We start from the raw sequence: 23,778 nt of genomic DNA, 5'->3' as shown, positions 1-23,778 counted from the left end.
CCAAAGAAGCTCACATAAAAAACAGAAACGAAGCTATTATGTGGAGAGAAAAAGAAAAGCGAGATGGGAAAATAATTACAGAGAGAAATACAAAACTTTAGGTATTGGAAACTTAATAATATTATTGTTTCGATTTGTAAGGAGGAAAAGTTGGAGGCAACAATTAATTACAATTAAATGGTTTTTGATAGGTTTAATGGTCAGATTTATTTGTAACTTTATTGAAAATATGGAAAAAATATTATTTTCCATGTAGCCAAGTTCAGGTAGACCGAAAGCAAAGTGATTTTTAATATGAGTATCAGGGTAGACACATGAAAATGTCGCTTAATTGCGACTCTGGGCTATATACATGGGCAAATCGGATGAGCTGGGTTGGGAAATTTAATGAGATTTCGACTCACGCCCACTTGGCGATGAATGTCAAACTGCAGTGGCCTGCCACGCTTCGTTGATTGGGCGGAGATAATTTTTTTTCTGCATTTATGCCCCATTGAAGTGCAATTATTGGAGGACTTTCCGCCGGAGCGGCATATCAAGTGGCATTGAGGAGGTAAATGAGAAGGAGCAGGAGGTTGTGGAGGATACTTAATTGATGTGATAGCTGTCATAACTTGATCGGGGCGCTCGCAGCGGAAATCATTTGGTTTCCTCGCGCAGGACATAAAATTAATTAAGGAATCAAAGGAAAACTGTCAATGGTAGAAGCCGGCACTTAATTTGGCTCTTCTTTGCTTTCTCTTCTCTGTTTTCCGCTCTGTTTTTCCCCTCGCTTATCGCCGCCGGCTAGATGAATGATACGTACCAGCAGCCGGGCAGGTGGCACGACTTCATCCTTACCCCGGAACATCGACCAGCCACGGAGCCCCTGACACACATCATGTCCTACACCATTAAGAATCTGCATCCGGGCGCTTACTACGAGGCAATTGTGCAGGCCAAGAATCGCTATGGCTGGAATGAGGTGAGTTCTATAGCTCGGTGCCAAAAAAAGGGCCGGAGCCGGCATAAATCTAGTCGTGCGTCCAGCTCAGTGCGACAGGGCGGCTACTTAATCTTGATTTTGTGTGCCACTTCTCTGTACTCAATTCCTGTCCGCTTTCTTTGCTTTTCCCACCTCAACCCCGCAGGTCAGCGATATATTTCAATTTATCGTCTCAAACAACAGAGAGCAGATTGGCCCCGAAGATGCCGAGGTGGTAGCCAGCTCCAAGTCGCGCAGCAATAGTGCCCCGGCCGGCAACCTGCCAGGATCATTGACCCAGAGCCTAGTCCTTCACACGGTCTTGCTTTTGGCCCTGGCCTTGAGTAATTGTCAGTTCGACAGACGCCGACTGGGCCTGGGATAAGCGATTCATTCGGCAGGCAGATCGGGATCAGGATCAAAACCAGCGAAAGCAGCACAAGTCGAGGGAAATCGCTCACACTAAACGAAGGAAGTTGGCGGGAAAGGACAGAGGCATAGGCTGTACAGAAATCTAAAGGAAATTCTTAAGAATATTTAATGGAATTTTATGGTACACCGCTAATTCTGTGTTTCCCTTCCGCCCAACCAAACATCAAGTGAATCTATCCCAAACTAAGCCCCAAAAGAAAAGACAACCGGAAAGCTGAACGATAAATGAAACCCATGTAAATAATTTTTCAAGAGTTTTGTCCACGATTAAATTAGCACACACAAACCAACACAGACAAACACAGCCACATTTAAAACCGGAAAATGGTTAATGGAAATTGCAATTGGAGAATGCAAATCCACTAACCAAATCCCACCCCCCAGTTCCATCCCCATGGTAGTATAAGCAACTCGATCTAGGTCATGTAAATAAGCATTAGATATCTGAATGTGAACTGCATTTTACTTCATAAATGTCGGGCTGAATGCTCGGCGTGCAGGATGTGTATGTAAATTAAGCAAACATTATATAGTGATATTATTTAGTTTCAAGCGAAACCATAAATAACAAAATATTGAAGATGAAATATAAAACAAATGAACACACATACAGATGAGTAAAGCCACACCGCAAAATGTTAGTATGTAAAGTATTTGCCACATTTGTGTTTCGTTTTCGAATTCGTTTCCACTGCCATTCCTTCGATTTGCAGCTGCCATTTTATTTTAGCCCATAAGCGCACCCATAACCGAAACGATTAAAAACAAAACAAAAAGAAAAAACCAATTAAAAAACGTAACAGCAATTCAATGTAATGTTTTTCGATGTAAATTAGAATGTAAGCAAACATGTTGTACCACCAAAAACAAGCGAGTAAAAACTAAGCTAATCCCCCAATACCCAATACCCAATTCGGAATATTAGTCGGACTATTTGAATGTGAATTTTTGCATACATATTAGCGACACGTGATTGCCACGAGAGTCATCTTGTAAATACATGAATACGATACTTATTGAGTGTTATAAAAAACGAAAAAGAAAAAGAAAAATAATAAGAAAAAGATAAAGAAATGAACCCAGCAGGCATTTTATCAGCTTTTGCACCTTTCCAATTGTACGATCCGTACATCTGTTTCATTTAGGGCACACAATAGAGGTCAAAGCTCACTTGTATATTTTATAGGCCAAACTCGAACTCGTATACAACAACAACAAAGAACAACAACAGAAACTCCTGTATTTAGCACTGTCGAACGAAGCCAAAAACCGTGTTAGAAAACCCCTAAAAGGAAAATGAATTGAAAAACCAAGTAAAAGCGTTACAATTTATCTACATAAATGTGTATGTGTGTGTACCTTACATAGCCAGTTGGACGAAGGAGGCCGAATGCCGAATGCAGGACGAATCGAAGGCATTCATTACAGATTACACAGATAGATTGATGGATCGATCTGAATTCGAATCCCATCTGAACCTAAATACAAGTACAGATAAACCCAGAAATAGATAAGCACGTGGACAGTACGTGTCCATTCAAAGTGAATTCATTAATTACTAACTACATAGTACGATGCTAATTGTATGATTAACGCGCATAAGAAACCCTAAAATATTCAAGAATAAAATAAAGCATTAGATGTAAACTAAAATACGTGAAGAGTGTTTTATGTTTTTAGTTACTGTTTCGTTTCAGAGAGTGGTTAGTATAAATATATTGAAACACTTTCTTCAAACATCAAAAATGTATTTATATTAGTTCCAATTTATATGGTAACTCTCAAGGGGCTTTCAGGGCATTACAGTTTAAGAGGCCCTCAAGTATTTGCCTGCCATAATGCAAGTACCAAGTATGAAGTTTAAATGTGTCACATCCTTTGTGCCAGTCAGCAGACTCGCAAACTTTCTGCAAATTTATATGAAAATACATAATCATCGATGGAACTGCCAGGTTCCCTTTGTCGATTTTTCGAGGACTTTGCCTCGAGCTCTTCTAAGCTCTTTCAAAAAAAGAAAAAGAAGGAAAACCCAAATGCTGACCAGGGGACAAGAGAGGTCCAGGACCATACGTGCACGGTTTAAATTATTAAAAGTTTTGCATTTGGCAAAAGTTTATGCATGAAATTTCATAGGGCGCTCAAACTACTTGAGCTGCGTTTCTTTTTTTATAGGAATATATACAGGCGGATACTACCGTTGCAAGTTTCATTTGGAAAACGGAACGCAGAGGATGTCCGGATGCCAGTTACCAGTTACCAGTACCCAGTTACCAGTTACCAGTATCCCCTTGGCCCACGTTCCTATTTGCATGTTGCCGGGCCCACTTGACGCCCCCACCAAGTTTGCTGCTGGGTGGAAAACTTAGTGACCATTATGCATGCAAGTCTCAATATATTGCACATGAATTTTAATGAAAATTGTGTCGTTGAACTGGTCACAGAGCAAAATGGGGACATTCCGCAGAAATATGCTAGAGGAGCGAAAGCCAGGGTAACTTTTGCAAATCATATCGCATAATTGGCGAGCCACAAGCGATTCTTTGGCTCTACGGCCAGCTTGGTTGGCCATGTTGGCAGTGTTGGCAATGCCGGCAATGCTGGCCGAGGGACAAGTTTTGGCGCATATTAATTAGCTCGTTTATCATTTGAACACTTTTCTGACAGCCAGAGAGCAGTGCACTCGAAGCAATGTAAAATTAATTAAGTTGCGCCACAAGGAAACTCTTTCACTTACCCCATTCGAGAATCCTTCTCGCTCTTCCATTTCCCATTTCGCATTGCCCAGTTCCCATTTGCCATTTGCCATTGGTATTCATTTCAAAGAAACGTTGAAGCAATAAAGAATCGCTGTGAAAAAAACTGTTAACTAACGAAAATGAAATCATAATTAATATTGGTGAAATTGGCAAAGTGCAGAGTAGGATGGATGCTGCACTAATACCCACACTTATTTTCCACAGCAATCCGCAGACAGGAGCGGAAAAAGGAGCAGGACCAGTCAGTCAGTCAGTCAGCCAGTCAGTCAGTTCAGGCAAGCAGGCGTCAAGGCGAGCAAGATCCAAACTTTTATAATTAAAATTTTGCAGCTCGGTATTTTCGCCTTCTTCTTGTTTTTTTTTTTTTTTTGATTTTTTTTTAACTTTGGCAAAGGAATAAAACGCAAGCAAATCATAAAGCTACATGGCAGCCAAAGTTTGCCGTTCAAGTGCGAATTAAATTAATTTTCAGCTGATTTGATTTCTCCAACAGTTATTGCTAAAAATGCAAGTTTTAACAATTGCCGATGGAAAAGTTACTGCTGCTGGCCAATCAAAGGGAATGTCCGGCAAATTAAACTAAATTGTTCAGAGAATGCCAATAAATTAAATTAGCAGAGGCAAACAGAGAGGAAACTTAAGAATTTCATATATTGCCCGGTACAAAGGCAACCGCACAGTGCCAACTATGGCAACGGGGAAAATACTATATATATAGGAATATATATATATACAAGAGAGAGGAATATGTGGGCAGTTGCTGGAATATGTCGAAAAGGCGAGTCCTGGACCATCAGTTGCCCGGGCAACGCACAATAATTCAATGAAATGCGCACGGTTGGGTGGTCGGTGGTCCTGTGACCAACCGAATTTACATAATTCTTCCTCACCAGCGAAGTCCGGGGCGGAGCAGCCTGATATTTATGGAGGCAACCTAATGGCGGTTTAAAACGTTGCAACAGTCAAGAAGTGGGGGGAAGTGTAGCACACAAAAAAAAAAAAAAAAAATCGCTGTAGGATCCCTGCTCCTGGCACAAACACACACACTTTCTCGGGATACAGGACAACACCCCAGCATTATGCTAAAACAAATCTACATAATTTAGGAGTAGGCTGCCAGGACAAGACAACATTTCCCCCAACCCCACATCATACCTCTCCATCTCTCCTGTCATTGACGCACAAATCAAAAGGCAGGCGGCGGCGGTGGCGGCTCCTTTCGAGAAAATTGTTTGCGGATGCTAAGAAAAATTTGTACATCAATCGATTTTGTTTGATTTTTTCCCAGCTCGACCGATGCCTTCTCTGCCTTAGCGTTGAGTTGGCCGCAAGAGATTTGCATAATTCATGGCGCTGATGGCTGGTGAGGATTTCTGGGATGGGTTTCTCTGTTCTTGGCCGGAAACGGAGGTTCACAACGGAGGCGGGGTCCAGAGCCTGAGTGATTGGGTGGGGAAAAAGATGTGTCTGCCTGATTGCTTTGAGTGGCTCATTTCGCACAGTCCGCTCCTGCTTTGGTGGGGGTAAATTGGAAAAGTATGTCTATGTCTTGGCACCCTGATCCCCCGGATTTTTGCCTGCCTCAATTCCAGAGAAGTCCCCGCTATTCGATCCGTATAATTTTCGCCTCGACCTGCGTGCGGCACGTGAGTGGGCACACCACACTCTCTCGTATAGTTTTTTAATCAACCTGCAACATGCAAAACCAATGACAGTTCCCCTTGTCTGCGTGCCGCAAAGAAATACCAACGAAAAGCAAACAAGTTGGCCCGTCAATTTCAATTTATATTCTAATGACATATTGTTCCTGCCATTTTCAATCCCGTCGCAACCGCCGCCGCTGCTGCTGCCACCCGCCGCGTGTGACAGAAATGAATGCCGAAGCCAAAGCCAGAGCCAAAGCCGGCAGAATGAGAGGAGATCTGGTAAATTTAAAAACAATTTCCCAAACTCGCCCCAGAGATTTGTATTATGTTTAACTCATTTTCATAAAGCGCGGACAAAGAGACGGGAATTGTGCGAAAGCGAGCTGAAATTATAATGCGAAAACAGCAACAACGGCAGCTGCAGAAGCCCCAAACTCCGAAGCCGCGACAAAGTTCAGGCAGAACAAAAGTTTATCTCGTACTTTGTTTGCATACACAAAGCCAAAAGGAGGGGATTCGCCCTCTGCCCCCTGCTCGCTGCACAGGAATAGGCGCCGGAAACGCTGCTTTGCGGTGGCCACTCCGCCTCTCAGCCTCATGCTCTCCAGTTTGCCAGTCCGCCGGCCTTTCAGCCACCCAACCTTCCTGCCACCAGATCTTGGCTAAAGACAAAGAATCCCCCCTCTGCGCTTTCCGCCGTGCAACGGGCGTTGAGCGATTTCTTTTCACAGAGATAAATGCCAGAAAGTTGGGACAGGCGTTCTGAAACACGTGGATTTACACTAAGAACAAACTTAAGTCGCAAAAATTCAAAGATTTTTATAAAATGTATAAAGAATGATATTGTTTCCCCTTTTTGAGTCACTGCCAAGAATATTAACTAAGTAATTTATAAAAAATTATTAATATTAAGATACCTGTTAAGCTATATTCTCTTTTAGTTTTCCCTTCTAACTTTCCCTAAGTGTACTTAAACTGCAATCTGCTGCCGCTCCAGCAGTTGGAGCTTGGCGAAAGTGGGGCTCATCCTGGTTGGATTCCTGCTGCCTGGTGTTTTTCTTTTTTTAAAGCTCCATTCGCTTTAGTTTAGCCATTTGGCCTTAAGTCGGCCATGTAAAATAATTTACAGCGCTGCATTGCAAATGACATTGACTTTTCGCCTCTGCAGTTTTTCATATTTCGTGCGGCAAGTTAGCTTGCGTTTTGCGTACCACGTCACGCTCGCTTCCTTTGGATTGCCTGTGTGGTGCACATTTCGGAGCGGTCAGCCCTCTCCTTCCACTGGCCAATTGACCAATGGCTGCTTATCAGGCGAGAACATGTTTCCATGGAATTTCATTAGGCTTCACCTCGTCCTGTCACCCTCGACCTCGTCTTGGTCTTCGTCCTGCTGTTCCTGCCCCTTGGCCAAAAGCTTAATGGTCGGTTGTTGCCCTTTTTTTTTTATTACGTAGCCACTGGTTGTCGCACCGGCCGCGTTGGCTAATGGCGTTAGTTCGTTAGCCAAGCGATAAGATTGGCTGGAAGGAGTCCTGGGGACCCACTCACAATCAGCAATGTTTGTAGCAGGAAGCTCTTTAATTATGAAAAGTGTACAATGTTCATGTTTCGGCTGGAATCAACTTATAGTTCTAAACAAAGTCGTCACTGTTCGCTTACTATCTTTTCGTTTGATATCTAAAATAAATTCCATATCTAAATAAATCTATATATTGAATAGTTTTCTTACTTTTCCTGATCTTATATCTCAGAAATGAATCACCACATCTGCTTTTTTATTGTTTAAGACTGAAGTAGCCTTTGTTTTCTAACTTCAGTTTGTTTTCAAATCACAGACTTCATTGTCATACTGCTATAGCTACATATCGGACATAAATTTATAGTAAACTTTATATATAATATTTATATTTATTTATTTTTTCACCTGAACTAAATCAAAGTGCAAAGTTAATAACAATGGGTTCAGTTTGCAGTAAACCAAAAGCAAGCAAACAGTCAATCCTCGCTTATAAGAACTTCGTGCAATACTATGTAAAACTGCACAGTGAAATGCTGCCGAATGATGCCTTTTTCTGTGCAACGCGTCTCTGGAATACATGTTCGCCGGCTCAACGGATGCGGTATACCCAAATGGTGAGAAGAGTACCCTTACCCCTGGTTACCTTATCTTTAACACTTAATTTTATAGGGCTCTCCTAGATCCGGTATGCTTAAGGATGTACTCAAATTGGCCTCTAAAAAGGCTAAAAAGAGTCAGATGAAAAGTGTGGTTACAAAAAAGAAGGCCTAGAAGGAAACTAAGGTAAAAAGGTCTCCAACAAGGCCACTTTGCAATGAGCCAGAAACTAGCTAATAGGAACTAATTAGTATACCCTATACCCTATAATTATGCTAATAAGTTACGTAAGATATAATTTGGGGAAAAACGACGTTGCATGTAAAATTTTACAAAAAAAAAACAAACCTTAATGTATCGAAGTCCTTGGCTGATCTACAGAATATGCTCTCTCCGGATCAGGATCCCATCAAAGCCCCCACTCAATCAATGCATCACGCATGGCCGCCTGTCACGAGAGATTCCAATTCAGAATCAAGCTTAGCCAAGCGGTTACACAATCGCCGCCAGTTCCGCGCCCCAAACACATGTATTCCATCACGCAACCATCGGTGGCACGGAAGTTCAGAGCAACAGGACCAGAAGTATAAGCCAAAATAGAAACAGAAACAGAGCCGCAATCATTCACATTTAAATTAACATTTCCCGCCGACGATTATCCTAATTGGGAGCTGGCCTTAGCCTAGTCGCTTGTCCTGGTGGCAGATGTGGAGCATTCAACGTTCAACATTCGCCATTCACCATTTACTATTTACATTTACTTGGGTGACGGCACGCGAATCTCCTGAAAAATGGATTTAATGCGACGCGAAACAAGCGCGGCCTCATAAAAATGAAATGCGGATAAATCAAATTAGCATTTTGTACAAATAGCAAAGCATTAGCTCGCGTATGGCGGCAATTTGTAATGCCACAAGACCGGAAGGAGGCTTGAAGACTCCTGAAGAAAAGAGAACGAGCTTGAGAAGAGGACATGCAAGCGTTTCGTTTCGTTTTGGCCATGCCAAAAAGTGATTGCATAATTACCCAGGAGGTTTTCTTTTCGGGCCTTTCTAGCCATTCCAGGACCAGCACATACCATCCCGAAATGGGAATTAAAACTAATGACAAGTGCCACAGCAAGACTTTCAGGATTCAATTACGGCTCCTTCCAAGTCAGGATAAGCACTCAAGGGCTCAAGTATCAGGTCAGCGTTAGGTTTATGTGGCCCATATTCTCTCGGCTATCCGGCGGAATGTTCGTGTTTTACTATGGCGACTTTATTGCAACACAATGGTATTTTAAGTGCCAACAATAAAAATGATTTATTACCCCCAAAAGCCTTGAGCATGTGAATCTGCAGGTATTTTGTTTCTTGGTTGGTAATTAGAATAAAAAATGCATGCGATTCGAACTTCGCTTTAGCTGAAAACAAATTGAAAGATATTCTCTGTAATCCATGTTATGTACATCAATATTCACTTAGCCTAAATTATTTACCAAATACTTGTTGTTATTTGGGATCTCAACGTGAAAGCTTCGATATTCATTAGGAACAAGGTTAGCCCTGAAAAACCTTTTTCCTGGCCGACAACTTCAAGGGAAATTTTTAAGTGCAAGCAAGTACAAGAAAGGAAGCTGCACAAAGTTGAGTAGAAGAAGGCAGAACTATGCCAAATGTGCAAAATGAAAACTTTTAGGCAAACAATGCCAGAAAGCAAAGGAGAGGAGAGGTAATGTCAAATGTGGGTTAATATGATTTATGGAAATTTGCCAGCTTCGCATTGGGAAAAGCACTCGACTGCTGCTGCTGCTGCTGCCGTTGCCGTTGCCGCCTTTGTGTGTTTGCTTTCCCAGGTGGCTGATTCACCTGCCAACCCCCCTTTTTCTTCAAACCACATTTGTCTGCTGGCTGGGACATTTTTACTTTTTGCTCAAATTTGTCAACTGAAACAGTTGACGTTAGACTCAATGCAGCCAGCAGCCCGCATAATGCCAGGCATTTTGGTGTCATTGTTAAGGAGGAGCAGCCATATCCACAGCCACAGCCGCACACACACACAGAGAGAGAGAGAGAGAGACTAATATACACAAAGAGAAAGCCATTTGCCAGCCTCGGCAATGTCATTGTCATTTTTGGCCAGGAGCAAAGCCAACTGAAGAGCTGGTGAAAGGTTTTTCATTTGACAAATGCTGATTAAGCGGCCGACGACTGCTGGGGCTAAAAAAAATATATTTTTTCCATGAGTTGAGTGGAAGTTGTGGATCCTGGGAACTGGAAACGAGAATTCAGGATCTGAGATTCTGGGGGGAATTGGAGGCGATGCGCCCGAGCAAGTCATGTGTGTGCACTTTAGATGTCTGGAACTGGTCTAGGCCCATTCAATCAACTCGAGCCACGGGGATCTGGCAGATGTTCGAAATATGTTTTCAACATTATACAGATTGGCCCTGCTGCCCCGCTGCCCCGCTGACTCGATGCCTTGTGTGTGTGTTCCTTGTGTGCGATTTCCCCAGCGTCGAGTGTTCGGCGAGATTGAAAAGTCAACATGGCCGAAGGTGACAACAAAGCCAAATAAATGGACATGACACGCATATTTAATACGCGAGACACCCTACGTGCACTGGGATAAATGTACCTGCAGGTTTCTATGATTTGTTAAGTTTTAGTAAGGAAACAAGCTTTTAGGTATAAAATTGAACATCCTTGACAGAAAGTAAAGCTGAAGTCTTCACCACTTGCAGGAACCTCTTGGAAAATTAACCTAATATGAAAATATGTTTTTCACAGTGCACCACCCCCTATTTTAGACGCCCTTACGCGCGTGGCCTGTGTCACATTTTGGCTGATAGGATCGCTGGAAAAGCCAAGGGGTGGCGAACCCGGCCTGCTGCCAGACTGCTTGTTATGATATTTGTGTTGCCTTTTTCTTGATTTTATTGTGTGAATATGTGGCACATTATTCATGATTAGGTTGAGGTCGTTTGCTCGTCGTTTTTGTGTGTGCCTATGACAGTGTATGTGCGGGTGTGTGTGTGTGTGTGTGGGGCATGGTGTTTACCCACTTTGATTGGCTGACAAGGTGGAGGTAAACAAGCCAGCCAGAACAGGTCCTGCCTGGAGGATGTCTGGCAACGTGCCCTACTCATTCATCAGAGTGGTAATTAGTCGAACCGGATCCGCTTTCGGGCTTGCATCCCGGAGCAAAAAGCTGGCGCTAATGAGGCCAATAACTCAATTGCGGCTAAATAAAGTGCCAGAACGAAGGCCACACAAATCTCGGAAGTTTAAAAGCGTTTACACACCATTTAAATCAAAATTAATGCCGGTTACTCCGCAGAGCTACCTACCTGGAATCAGTTCCAGATTCATTTCCCGTTTTGGTAGCCATAGAATCCCGTAGTAGTTCTACGAGTATTAGCCAGCATCATTTCGTTTTAATGACTGCGCGCCTCGCGTATAAACTTTTTAATTACAAACTTCAATTACAATTAACGAGCGCGAAAGCTGAGCCAAAAAAAAAAGGGAGCTCTCCTCCTTATCGCGGCATTGTTTTGTTTTGTCGGCCCCAGCGTTTGCATAATTGCCCAGCAGCCAAGGAGCAAATCCGAAGAGCTGGGCAGTTTTCTATGGAACTTCCTTGGCCCGACAACCCATCCGTGGATAATTAAGAATAATAATTACCTCCCAAGCTGCAGTTTATCTGCGTCTGTCTTGGCCATCATTTTTACTTCAGCCTCCGCCTCCGCCTCCGTCTGCTTTCGGGCCATCTTTGAGGCCTTGAGGATAATGCGAATGCAGCGCAAAGCTAATTGCCAATCGATATTTCACAATTATGTGGTAATCCACTCAAAGTAGAGCCATCAAATTTAAATTGGAACGAACAGGAAATAAGAGGGCCTTGTGACTTTAACTTTACGCGTTATGTGTCCCCAAGTTTTGGCCGCTATTTGTTCTGCTCGAGTTGGGAACACAACTCGGCAATTGGCAACTGCGATGCCAACTTTGTTTCACTTTCCCACTCGCGGCTTCTAATTTCACTTTCTGTTTTTTTTTTTCGTCCTTGCCTCCTGCGTTGTGCTGTTGACAAAATAAAAACTTTTCAATTTGACTTCTTGTTTGTCGAAATGCGAAAGTTTCGCATGAATAAGAAAGGTCCTGGCTGAGAACAAAAGAACGCCGTGGATTGGTCATGTTGACAGTTCAAAGGAATTTAAATTTGCTCTGGTTTCGAAATACAAAAACAAAAAAAAGCAATCATTAAACACAAGTGAGCAGTCCACATTTGTAGATGAGCAGCCGAAGGTGCGATGTGGCCTAATGGCTGGCAATTCAATTATGCCATTGTTGGTAAGAGTCCTTTCAGGCTTTCTCCTGCCACTCCATTTGCAGCAAAACAATTTTCAATTTCCAATTTCCATCTCCATCGTGCGATGTGCTATAAGCTATATGGTATATGGTATATGCTATGTGCCAAGCCAACAATATCCAACGCCGGGGCTATTCAATTTCGTCAAACACCAGGCAATAAATTGTCATAACACACGAGCGCAGGTCCTTTTGTAATGGCCACCGCCCCCGCCCTCCTGCAGGGCAGCAGGTCGAGATTCAAAAGGACATATGTGAAAGTCAATCAATGCGATGGGCCCGAAAATATAATGGAGCCCTGCATTATCCTTTCCGCCAGCCGCCATCCGACATCCGCCATATCGAACAGGCCGCAATGTGTGACAGTATCTTTGCATGTCTTACTGACATTTAACATTTGCGTTTCGTGTTTCATACTCGCTTCGCGGTGAGTCCTGTTTGCAGTTGCAAAATACTCTATACAAACGCCTGAATAGCTGGGATTTTTTTCACGAATTTTTGTGAGTTTTCTTCTTTCTCTATTTTTTTTTTTTTTTTGATACTGGCAAATAGACAATCAGCGCAACGGGAGGGCCAAATTGAAACACAAGCAATGGGTGCAGTAGTGTCTCGTTGTCATACAAGTTTTAGATTGCGTGCACATGTCCCTGGCAACCCATCCGGATAGCAAATTGAAATTTTTTCCACCGATCGCAAAACAAAACAGCTCAATAAAAAGTGTCAAATTGGGCAGTCAGACCCCCTAACCCGAGTCCTAGAGCACTTCAATGGCAGTCAAACTATAGCAATTGGCTCTTGGCCCTCGAATGGCCTCAATGGGAACAAAGCAAAGTCCATCAATCAATCCAAAGTGTGTATGGTGTGAGTGTGTGTGTGGCAATCTTTTAACTACTCATTTATGCGCGATTTAAGTGCGCTCGAGTCGTGGCTTTTTATCGGCTGAAATGCAGGGGGCTGCGATTAATTGGCCACGTTTATACGGCTTGTGCTTCGATTCGCTGCTCGACAATAAATTCTTCTACACTGCAATTGGCAGTGGTTTAATGGCCAGCTTAAAGTCTCTGCAATCTGTTAATATCAAATAATAATAATATTTCTATCACACTTTAGTAAGAATATTAATTTAAATTAGCTAAAATCTAAATATATCGTTTTTATTTATTAGATATCTCAACTTATGGCTTTTTCATTTTTATTTCGCATGATTAAGGCAATTATTTTTATTAATAGCGGTGACCTCGTGACCTGAGCCTGCAGACCAAAAGCAATAAAAGGATTAAACGCATAAATAACCGCCTTATTGATTGAAGCATTTTTTAAATTTAATATTTCTCTTTATAATATTATTTTTCTGCAAGTAATAAAAGTGCTTTAAATTATGTTTTTTCAATACGCAGATAAATGTAATAAATCAGGCAATTGGCTAGCTAAACCATCGAAATAATTATTATTTAGTAATTAATCGTTTAGTCGCTGATTGCTTAGACGCTATCGAAAGTTATGGTAATTTATTGTTTTTAATAACAAAGGCAATGAAATATGTTATTAAAATGCATTAAATCAAAAGCTAATAAGTTCAAAATTATTTATTATTAGCCAAATATGTCTGAAATGGAAATTCACCCAGCAGTAAGTGGTAGTGAAAACCCTCAGAAAATGTTTTCCATATGCGTAATCCCCTATAAAGAAAATAGGTGCAGGCATTGGCTGGTGTTCAGCGGATCGAGTATAACAATAACTTTGGTAAATACACCGCCCAGCGGGCAACTTCAGTTGCCTGTGTGTGTGTGTGTGTTTGTTTGCTGGCCAATGGACCGACGTGACGTATACGTAATATTTCATTTCATTTGTACAACGCACATACACACTCTAGGATGTGCGTATGTGTGTGTTTGCATTGCGCTCACCGTTGGCCTGGCAATGAAGGACATACATACCCTTACAAAAGAAGGATACTCTATAGTACTATATAGTACTATATATATATATATATATATGTGAGTATGTACATGTGTGAAAGAAGGATATGAGCTGGAGGAGCGACTTCGGCGACGCGTACACGTGCCTACATCGTTTGCACAAAGGTTCAACACCGTTATTTATTTAATTGCATTCAATTTGCGGTTAATTGTTAAACAATGGCCAACAATGACTGCGTCCAGCCTTTGACTGAGTTCGTTTTGCATTATGGGCAGCTGGGCGGCTGGGCGGCTAGGTTGGAGGCCCGAAGAACGAAGGACGTAGGAGGCGTGGCTGGGGCAGGACCACTGCGGTTGCTTGGCCAGTTGGCCGAGTGTGTCGAGTGCTCTGAGTGTGTTTGTTATGCAAACAAGTACAAGTGCGGTTTTAATTGAACTCAAGTGAGGCTGAGCGCTGAATGGCCGCTCGATTTTTACATGAATGCGGGCAAGTGTGAAGCCAAGTGAAGGGGAGAAAGCGGAGAAAGTGGGTTGCAAAAGTTAGGTGCTCGAAGAAAGAGAGGGAAACATGGGTGACCTCCTAGCTAATGAGCCTGGGCCTCAAATATTTGCTCGAATAAAATGTAATTAGCTTTTAAGCCAGCAAATATGCAACGAACACACAGAGTCCATGAGATGACCATAAAACACCGGGCAATTTGTTTGCTTTAGGGCCTATTTATCTATGGAGGATTTTATGACTTCGGCTGCAGTGACAAATTATAGAGCAAACTGCCGTTTGGAAAAACTAAAATAAATAACAATCAGTTAGCCAGTTCATGGCCATCTACTCGCTCTCTTTCCCTCTCTGGCAATGCAAAAGCACGCTTATTACCATTTACCGCATGGCAGTGAAATTAGCCGACATAAACCTAAACCATTGTTATCGCTCTCCTGCCGCCAAAGCCAGAAACATTTGCATTCGAATTGGAAATAGAGTAACTGCGGACTCCATTGGGCAGCGCTAATCGGCCAAATGTGGGCAGGAGTGCCAGTTAGCATCCAATTAAAATGCGGCTAAAGTGCATCAATGTAAATACTGCAGATCGTTCGGTGTAGCTACTGTGCTCTCCTGCCCTCCCGCCGTGTGCCCATTCAAAATTCAAACAAAAACTATAATCGCTTTGGCAGGGATTACAACACACAGGAACATGCTACAGATCCTTCCCTGCCACAACCTCCTCTTCCAAAAACGACCTACTGGCTGAGATTTTCGAGGACCGGACTGACTGACCATCCAAAATCCGTATCGATTCCCCTGCACCCAGCCCCGCCTACTCCTGTGGTCATGTGCAACATGCGAATTATTTTTACGTTTATCGCAAATTCAATTCAATTGCGATAATAATAAAATTTATTCGCAGCAATTTGTTTCTATGTTTAAGCGAGAATTCTGCAATTTAGTGGCTGTCCGACAGCGAATTATAATCATGTGCCTGACTGGGCCTGGCTGGGTCTGGCTGGACTTGCCTGAAATTGAAATTGTATAATCACATACACCAGTGGCCATACATGCTCAGATCCTATCATAAATATGGCTGCCATTTTAATGGCTAACACAGGGGCCCTTTGTCATGGGTATAGATAACCAAAAAAAACAGAACGAATGAAAGAATGTCTAGCCCTCGGGCCGAAAACCACTAGCAGCCGAAAAAGAGACCATTAAAGGCATCTAAATGGGTCCAACGACACGTGTTCTTGGCTTTCAAGAAAAGCGAACCTTGAACTGAGGGCCACTTTTTGTCATCAAAAAGACAAAGTGCCGGGTAACTAAAGGGAGGACAAGTATACACCCACGCTAGATTTCATTACAGCTAAAAGTTGTATGACTTTGAAGTCCGATTTTGACTTAAAATAAACTCGGGGTTTCCAATTTGCTGATATAAATACTTATAATGGCTAAGGGTAGAGTTAATGTTCTTTCTACCAATTTTAACTTAAGTAACTTTGCAATAATCAGTAGGTAATAAGGTATATTTACTATTTGAGTGATTAAATAAACATTAAAAGAGTAAATCTAACACCCTTCCCCCTACTTGAAAGTGTACAAAATAGGATATCCCCCAGTCTAGACATTATTTTCCCTCTACCAACATTTTATCTGTTTATCATTGTGTTTACCTTTGAGCATCTTTTGTTATGTTTTATATGGCCCTCTGGCTATTTGTGCGCAAAATGCATTTGTTTTGATATGCGGCACATATAAAATATATTTAATAGATATTTCTTCCAGCTAGAACCAAATCGGCGGTGCAAATATCGCTGCGATGTGGCAGGGTTTCGGATTCGGATTCGGATGGAGCTGCAGCGCAGTGGAATGCCGCCGCTAAAACAAACATCCGAGTCATCAGCCGGAAATGGGATACAAGCTTGGTCCTCGTCTGGCTTTCCTTTCTGTGTTTGAGCTCCTCTGGCCCCATGACCCCTGACCCCTTAACCCTGATACCAGAACAGATTCGTTGTGGCAATAAATCCCCCAAGGAAGTGGGTGGGCACAGAAGCAGACAAAAAAACTCATGAAGTGGCAAAGAGTTGCGATTGTGTAAACAAATATATAACGAAGAAGTCAGTGGCGTAGTTGCAAGGGCTTTTAGATTAGAGTCATTAAGAAAATAATAAATAAATACCTTGATAGCCTTGAAGAAAGTCATGTATTTAAGATGTTTTAGGGGCAAACTTTAATTTCGTTCCCTTTGGCTACTGACTGTGATGATGCCACGTAGCTCTACAACGCCCTGCAAACGAATGTTTATAGCACTAATTTTATTTGTTAAACTAACAAAAGAAGCAGCAGCAGCAGCAGCAGTAGAAGCAGCTACGACGAGCAGAGCAAATAAATGTGTCTCAGAAACGATTGAGCGCACAGAGACAGTCATATAAACAGAGGGACATAAAACTCATACGACATGTGGGCCGGCAGGCACTTGGCAAATGCGTGAGCGTGAGAACATGGCACTTCATTCACGCCCCGGAAGTGCCTCCCACTCTTGCTCTTCCTCCATCCAGTGGAGAACTCCGTCCGGACAGCAGTTCAACCGAAAGCCAAAGACAAAGAGGAGAGCTGAAACAAAAAGACCCGGACCCGGGCTACAGTTGCGCCTGCCGAACAATTTATACGACTATTTGAAGTTGGAGGACTGAGTAAACGCTGCCTAAGTGTGCGTAAATCTATGAGGACGCACAGTCGTCGTCGCAGGACCTCCAGAACCTCCCGAGAACCTATCGAAGGATTTCGGCTGTCTTCATTGTCACCCGTCCAACTGTTCGTTCGTCCTCCTAAGTGTTAACACATCGTTGCCATCGCCACCCCAGCATCCAGAATCCCTCCCACCCCCATTTTTCTCTAGTTTGTTTTTATGTTGTAAAGCATTTTCATTTGTTTTTTTGTCTCTTGGCTGAGCGATTGAGATATTCCCTTCTGTTTGGCTTGAAATTGATAGTTTTAGCCAGATTATGATCTGTTTATTGTGCAGAGTGCTGTGAGTATTTTTTAAGGGGGAGTGGGTGGCAATTAAGCCGCCCTTACGACAAATGTGAAATGTGTTTTCATTGATAGCAAGGATAGGAAGGAATTGGAGGCGCCTCTTAGGCGTTGTCCTTCATGTTCTCGATCGACTGATAGAGTGCGACCGGAGACCTTAACTTAATTTACTCCAAGGCAGGCAGAGAGGCAGCCACCTCAAACACCCACAGCGTGAACAACAAGAATTGAACTTATTTCCGGCGGAAGTATCAGTATTCGGCAATTTCCGGCCTGCTGTTGTCTTAGCATTCATTCCTTTCTTCTTTCTCTCTTTTTTTCTTCTCTCTCGCTTGGAAAGTTTGCCCGGCAATAAATGTTAATACATATTAAGCGATTTCCCATCCAGTCAATGGGAGGTCGAAGTTTGCCACGACCAAGGCAAATCAATTTCTTCAAGACGAAGTGTAATTAATGCCCACTGTGGGGAGGACAACTACTCAGCGCATCCGTTGAACTGGCGAATGGCTCGATTGTCAGGCCAAGCACTTCCATTAGCCGATGCCTTCATTAGGGCCTGCCTGGCCATAATCATCATCATCAATAATCTGGCTTTGAAAACACATCACAAATTAATTTTGACAGCTCTTGGCAGCGATTAATATCAATTATTCAAATAGTTTGCAACCAGCTGCTGGATTTCAAAGGAGTTCGCCTTCGCATCGTCGATGGACCTCATATTGAGCTGCTTCATTACGGCCCATCTGTAAAGTCACCGGCATGGCAAGGGCTTAGCTGGCTATTGTTGGCCATATTCGTCTATTGAATGGCAGGCGCTTGCTTTGTCCACAATAATGAACGATATCCGATGTGGTCGACGTGTTGGCCCTGTTTCTATAACATCTAGTCTAAATACCGGGGTGAAATTGAGCTTGTAGGGATACCAATCTGTTAAAGATGTTATATTAAATATCAAATTGCAAGGAATTACAATCTTTCAGTTGAACTTCGGTTTCACAGAAACATTCTAACTGCCTTAAGCACTTTTTGAAATATCCAACTAAGGGAGTAACAAGCCTAATTATGTCTATATTACTTAGTCAAATTTCCAACAGCCTTGTCAGAAAAAGAGAAACTAACACGACTCTCTTTAAAACTACACAATCCTTATCAATTAAATCCACTTAAAGCGCAATTGACAAATCAGCCGCTGCCCATCGACATTATCATTGAAAATTCGTTTGGACTTTTTTCGGGCCTGTTTCCTGGCCTGGCCTAGTTATTTTCTATTATATTTAGCTGGTCCAGTTGGCTGGCCCTCGGCCTTCCCATGGCAGTTGCAAATTATGCGTGCACATGTATGAAATACCGAATTGACTAATATTTATTTATACAATTTTGCGGTTCACAGAATGCAGATAATTCAATTCCTGTGTCAAATTTGCCAAAATGTGCGTGTGCCGTTCTCCGTTCGCCGTTCGCCGCTCAACCCGCCGTTTACCTCAAATGCAATTCAATTTGGCGATAAACCAATTTAAAGCCAACCAAAAATGAAAAGAAAAACTGTATGGAATTATATATACTCGTATATATATATATATATATATTTGTGTGTGTTTGGATGGATGCGGGTAGTCTGTTTATCGCCCAACCGCGGCTCTGGGGTCAGAGGTTATCGGGTGGCGGCCACTGATTGCCGCTCTTGAAAACTGGCCAAGCTTTGTAGTCGAACGACAGTCGCAGTGCAAACAAGTCGGCGATGAAGCGGTTTCTGTTGGCCTTATTGGCCGCTCTGCTGGTGGCCGCTGTCCAGGGCGGAATTCTGGGTAGGATTTTCCACCGCGACAGCACCTCTACAACAACAACAACAACCACAACGACAACAACGGAGGAGCCCCGTCGTCCATTCTTCATCAACAACAATGTGCCAGCCATCGAGGAAGGCTGTGTGGCGCAGTTTAAGTGCAAAAAGAAGCTTACCCAGGTGCCGGTACCTCGTCCCTGCGTGAAGTACTGCCTGCATCGTATCACCTGTCCTAACAACCAAACGACCACGGCCAAGCCCAACCAGTGTGTCGATCTCGATGAGCAGCAGGTGCTGGAAGCCTACCACTCGTCCACGGAGCCACCAAGCCCAGCAGGACAAGCTGTGACCGAGAAAGTCATGATGGTGGCCATGATCGATTTCCCCTGCCAACCGGGCTATCTGCCTGACCATCGTGGTCGTTGTCGGGAAATCTGGTAATACGACGGCGCCTATCGTGACACATGTCTACTGCATAATTATACTTGTGGAACTTTTTTTTCTATAAACATGCATACTCTGAATAATCACAATAAAACCCCAATGAACTGCTTTCGCCCAAAGATCAGGCCCGTGCTCGGACACAGCGAACAATTTGATAGGTGTTTGGTGTAAACAAGTCTAATCTGGCAGGCAAAACAAATGGTATGGTTATGGTGGTGATGGCTTTTGTTATCAGTGAATACAACATTTCAAATTGGGGTTTCTTAACAGTTTGAGTGTGGGAAATTCGTAATCTAAAAAGTAATGCAAAACAAGCTATTAATGATCAGAAACTTAGAATGTTACATGTTAATACTTTTTTAAGGTTCCTTAACTTAAATAGTATAGCTTAATGTCCTACTAATATCAGCTGAAATAAAATATAATGCAACTTTAATTTTGATAAACTTAATAATCTTTTAAAAAGTGGAATATTTCTTTCTATAAACAGAAATTAAAAGAAACAGATCTGAAAGGCAAAAGTTAAAATTCCTTTTAAAAAGATTTCTTTACATTTTCCGCTAGTAAAATATTTCTTTAAATTCACATTTTTCCCGAGTGCACTTCCCCAGCGAAATGGTCGCTGTTCGGGAATAATATTTTTGCTGTCCCCGACACGCCAAGTGTCAAACACACCTCCAGCGGCAGGACAACAACAGTGGCGCGGGACTCAGACATGAGTGGCGGAATTAAGGACTCTGAATGAACAATCGGGTGGGGAGGGGGGTTGGGATTACCTTTCGATGGGGCGGGGCACTGGGCGGAGTCGTGGCAGTCAACAATTTTGTCTAATTACAGCACGAGAAACAAGAAGCCAGCGACAAGCCATAAAAAATATGCCATTTGCACGAAAATAACTGTGATGTGCTGTGACCTGTAGCCTCTGGCATTGATAGCCTTTCCTTCTCGAAAGGAACTAGGAATAGGAGAAGAAGGAGAAGGAGGAGATCCTGGCAAGGGGAAGGAGTTGCCGAAAAGCTAAGCCACAGATACAGCTAACAAATGGCTTAATTCAGCGAACAGCTTGCCGGGGAATGCCGAGCGATAAAAAGTACATGTATTAAAATTAACAAAACAACAAGACGCAGACAAGAGCTGAGTTTTCCGGGGGAAAAGCAACCGATGGAGGTGGATTTCTAGAGGGTTTTGGAGGGCTTGGAGTGGAGTCCCATCACGTGATTGACGCACATTTCGAGCCAGCCAAATACAACTGCTAATTCGACGCACCCAACTACATAGAAGGCTGCGGATGGAAGTGGAAATTTTATGTGTCTTCGTCATGTTAATTGTTTTCCTTTGTTCGGCATTGTGGTTTATTTTTTTTTTTTTTTGCCTCTGCCACTGCCACTGCCTTTGCCATTGCCTTTGCTTTGTTGTAAGCCATAATTTGCGCGCTTATAACTCAAAACTTTGGCCGTCAAGGCAAACGCAACTAACTTTATTAACTGAAGGAGCGGGCGCCAGGTTTGACTTCATTTGGGCCCATTCTTTTTGTTTTCTTGATTTCCGTTTCCGACCACGTCGGTTTTTAGCAGGAGGACGCAACTTTCTTCCTTGGCTGTGTTTTTATGGTAATCGGCGCATAACAAAAACCACAATACGCTCCCGCCTGCCGCCCCCATACCGGTGTGTCTTAGGAGGTTTGGCTGAAGAATGAAGAGGGGTAGAAGGCGGGCTGTGGCATGGCATTTGGAAATTAAACTGCGCATAGTCCTTAAAATTTTATAACTTAATTTCTGTTGGTCTGGCATTTTTGTGAACTTTTTGATTTGATTTCGTTTGGCACTCGCACAACTCCTTTTTCGTCGTATCGGTTGGGCTGTCTCAGTGGGTTGTGGTTGCTATTGTTGTTGTTGTTGGCATTTTTGGTTGGGTGGTTGGGTGGATTTTGCAGGTGCTTTTTGGTTTCGTTTCAGGGTGGCCTGAGTGCGAGGCGGTGACGTGCCTGGCGTTCTTTTTCTGCCCGGAATTCGGCATGCGAATTAGAATAATAAACTGCTGAAATTTATTTGGCGCAGGAAAATGCTTTGGCTGCGCTGATAAGGTTGATCTATGGCCGGTGGCATTTCAATGGCCGCGATAAGAGCAATGAGTTTTGAAGGATTATGCCGGTGGCAGCATAATTGATGTGATGCGAACATAACTCAATTGTGGCGTAATTGCCGCTTGCTCGAATCTGGCTTTTCCGGGCTCTTACGCACTTCATTATGGCCCTTAGCCAGCCATGCGTATGCTATTTTTTTTTCTGTTTCTTCGGCTCTTATCTGGCTGCGTAAATATCCCGGCTATGCAGATGGTTTCATTATGCTAATTGCACGGACATCAACTGCGGAAACAATGCAACTAATAACAGAAAGCAGAAGGGCAAAGGCAATCGTAGCGGCAGGAGCAGCAGAAAAACGTGGAAAAGCTCAGGTACAAAATATGGAAGAAACCAAAGAATTTTCATTAAAATTTTCATTTAGTTGCGCAATTATTTTTGTGCAGCCATTTTAATAACACTAATTTACCTTCAATTCCCAACTCTTTTTCGAGTCACACAAAGGCCAACGATGATGATGATGATGAGAAAGAGAGGGGGTTCTTGGATGGTGAATGCGAATGTGAAAGAGACAGGGACATGCGATTATAAATATGCGCAGCTGCAGGATAATAAAAATGATAAGTTTTTCTCTCAGTTCTATCGCTGGGTCCTTTTTTCCGTCTTTTAATTTCATTCCTTTCAGCATTCACTCAACCGGCCACAGCTGAAGCTCAGCTATTACACTGGAAAAGGAGTTTAAATAGTTTTTAGTTTAGGAGAGACTTTCTATATCAATCTAAATTAATATTTTGGAAAATTAGGGTTTTTATTGGTTGTTTAATCCAGAAACAACTTACTTACTTACTCACTTAACTTACTTTGTTCAGTAGACTTAAAAGACCTTTGGATATATTTACTTTCTGAAACCATTTAAATGCTCTCTTAATTATTGTTTAAATGGAAAAAAATATAAATAAAATGTTTATAAAATCCAAAATATTTCAAATTTTTCAAGTGCTTGCAAGCCAAATTGGTCACAATTTAGGAAAAAATGTGCTACTTTTTTCCCGGTACCAACGGTTGTCATGCGACCGCAGCAGCAACAAAAACCAAAAGCATCAAAGGCGGCCAGGACATCAAGTTCATTCTAAGCCGTTTGCATTGCAAATTCTGCATCGCCTGGCGACTAAGGGGGACAACGGCGGCTACTCGATCCTGGTTGGCCCCACAATCACTTTTCAATTAAATGGCATTCTTGCCCCTTTCCCATTATTTTGAGTTTTTTTCCCCATCGCACTAGGAAAATGATTCTGGCACAAAGGCAGCAGGCGTAAATTGACTAAGAGAGAGTGGGGAAACCATCAGTTCTTCTTTGAAAATAACAAAATCATTTCGGGTTCATTTATTTACTTGACCGACTCGTCAAGTGTTGGCTGAAAGCCTTTAAACGGCTTTCACTTTCGCAATAATAGCTTGTTCAATTGTCAATCATTAATACGGATTGATACGACATGACAGAAAAACTCGCGACAGATTGACACGGAGCACCATTTAAATCCCCCAAAATTAATTATAAAATCAATTAGCAAGGGCTCAGGCCCGGGATTAACACAGATCCAGTCATAATTAGGTGCCGAAAAGCTTTTCTTCTTATTTGGAAAGGGACCCAGGGAAGAAAAAAAACAATAAAATCCCAGTTGGCCAAGTTGCCCATTTGGGGCGTTAGTCCTGCAGGATTAAGACCAAACTTTGTTAATTCGGCGAAAATTTAAGGACCCGCCTGGACA

General features: G+C 42.6%; 3 protein-coding genes across 3 annotated transcripts in view; all 3 read left to right on the top strand.

Moving 5' to 3' along the window:
- Positions 1-3,049, top strand: part of LOC108115656 (neurotrimin) — a 64,608-nt gene extending 61,559 nt beyond the window's left edge. Inside the window, exons 10-11 of the mRNA XM_017227215.2 lie at positions 791-964; positions 1,131-3,049. Coding sequence (XP_017082704.1) covers positions 791-964; positions 1,131-1,349 — 393 coding nt within the window. The 3' untranslated portion in view covers positions 1,350-3,049. The remainder of the gene's footprint in view (positions 1-790; positions 965-1,130) is intronic.
- Positions 3,050-7,331: 4,282 nt separating this feature from the next.
- LOC108115580 lies at positions 7,332-9,234 on the top strand. Its single transcript, XM_017227092.2, has 2 exons — positions 7,332-7,931; positions 7,987-9,234. The coding sequence occupies exons 1-2, from the start codon at positions 7,755-7,757 to the stop codon at positions 8,086-8,088; spliced, it is 279 nt and encodes a 92-aa protein (XP_017082581.1). The 5' UTR covers positions 7,332-7,754; the 3' UTR covers positions 8,089-9,234.
- A 10,184-nt stretch (positions 9,235-19,418) lies between these two features.
- Positions 19,419-20,365, top strand: LOC108115574. The gene has a single exon (XM_017227082.1). The coding sequence runs from the start codon at positions 19,441-19,443 to the stop codon at positions 19,924-19,926; it is 486 nt and encodes a 161-aa protein (XP_017082571.1). The 5' UTR covers positions 19,419-19,440; the 3' UTR covers positions 19,927-20,365.
- Positions 20,366-23,778: the final 3,413 nt, after the last annotated feature.

Source organism: Drosophila eugracilis, unplaced genomic scaffold (assembly GCF_018153835.1).
Source record: "Drosophila eugracilis isolate 14026-0451.02 unplaced genomic scaffold, ASM1815383v1 contig_75, whole genome shotgun sequence".
In the NCBI taxonomy this organism is placed as follows: domain Eukaryota; kingdom Metazoa; phylum Arthropoda; class Insecta; order Diptera; family Drosophilidae; genus Drosophila; species Drosophila eugracilis.
This window is presented reverse-complemented; position numbering and strand designations above follow the sequence as displayed.

Excerpts from the sequence above, each read along its gene's own strand:
- LOC108115580 (XM_017227092.2), top strand. The coding sequence starts at position 7,755 with ATGGGTTCAGTTTGCAGTAAACCAAAAGCAAGCAAACAGTCAATCCTC. Across the intron at positions 7,932-7,986 it reads GGATGCGGTATACCCAAATG|GGCTCTCCTAGATCCGGTAT; the intron begins GTGAGAAGAGTA and ends TTAATTTTATAG.
- LOC108115574 (XM_017227082.1), top strand. The coding sequence starts at position 19,441 with ATGAAGCGGTTTCTGTTGGCCTTATTGGCCGCTCTGCTGGTGGCCGCT.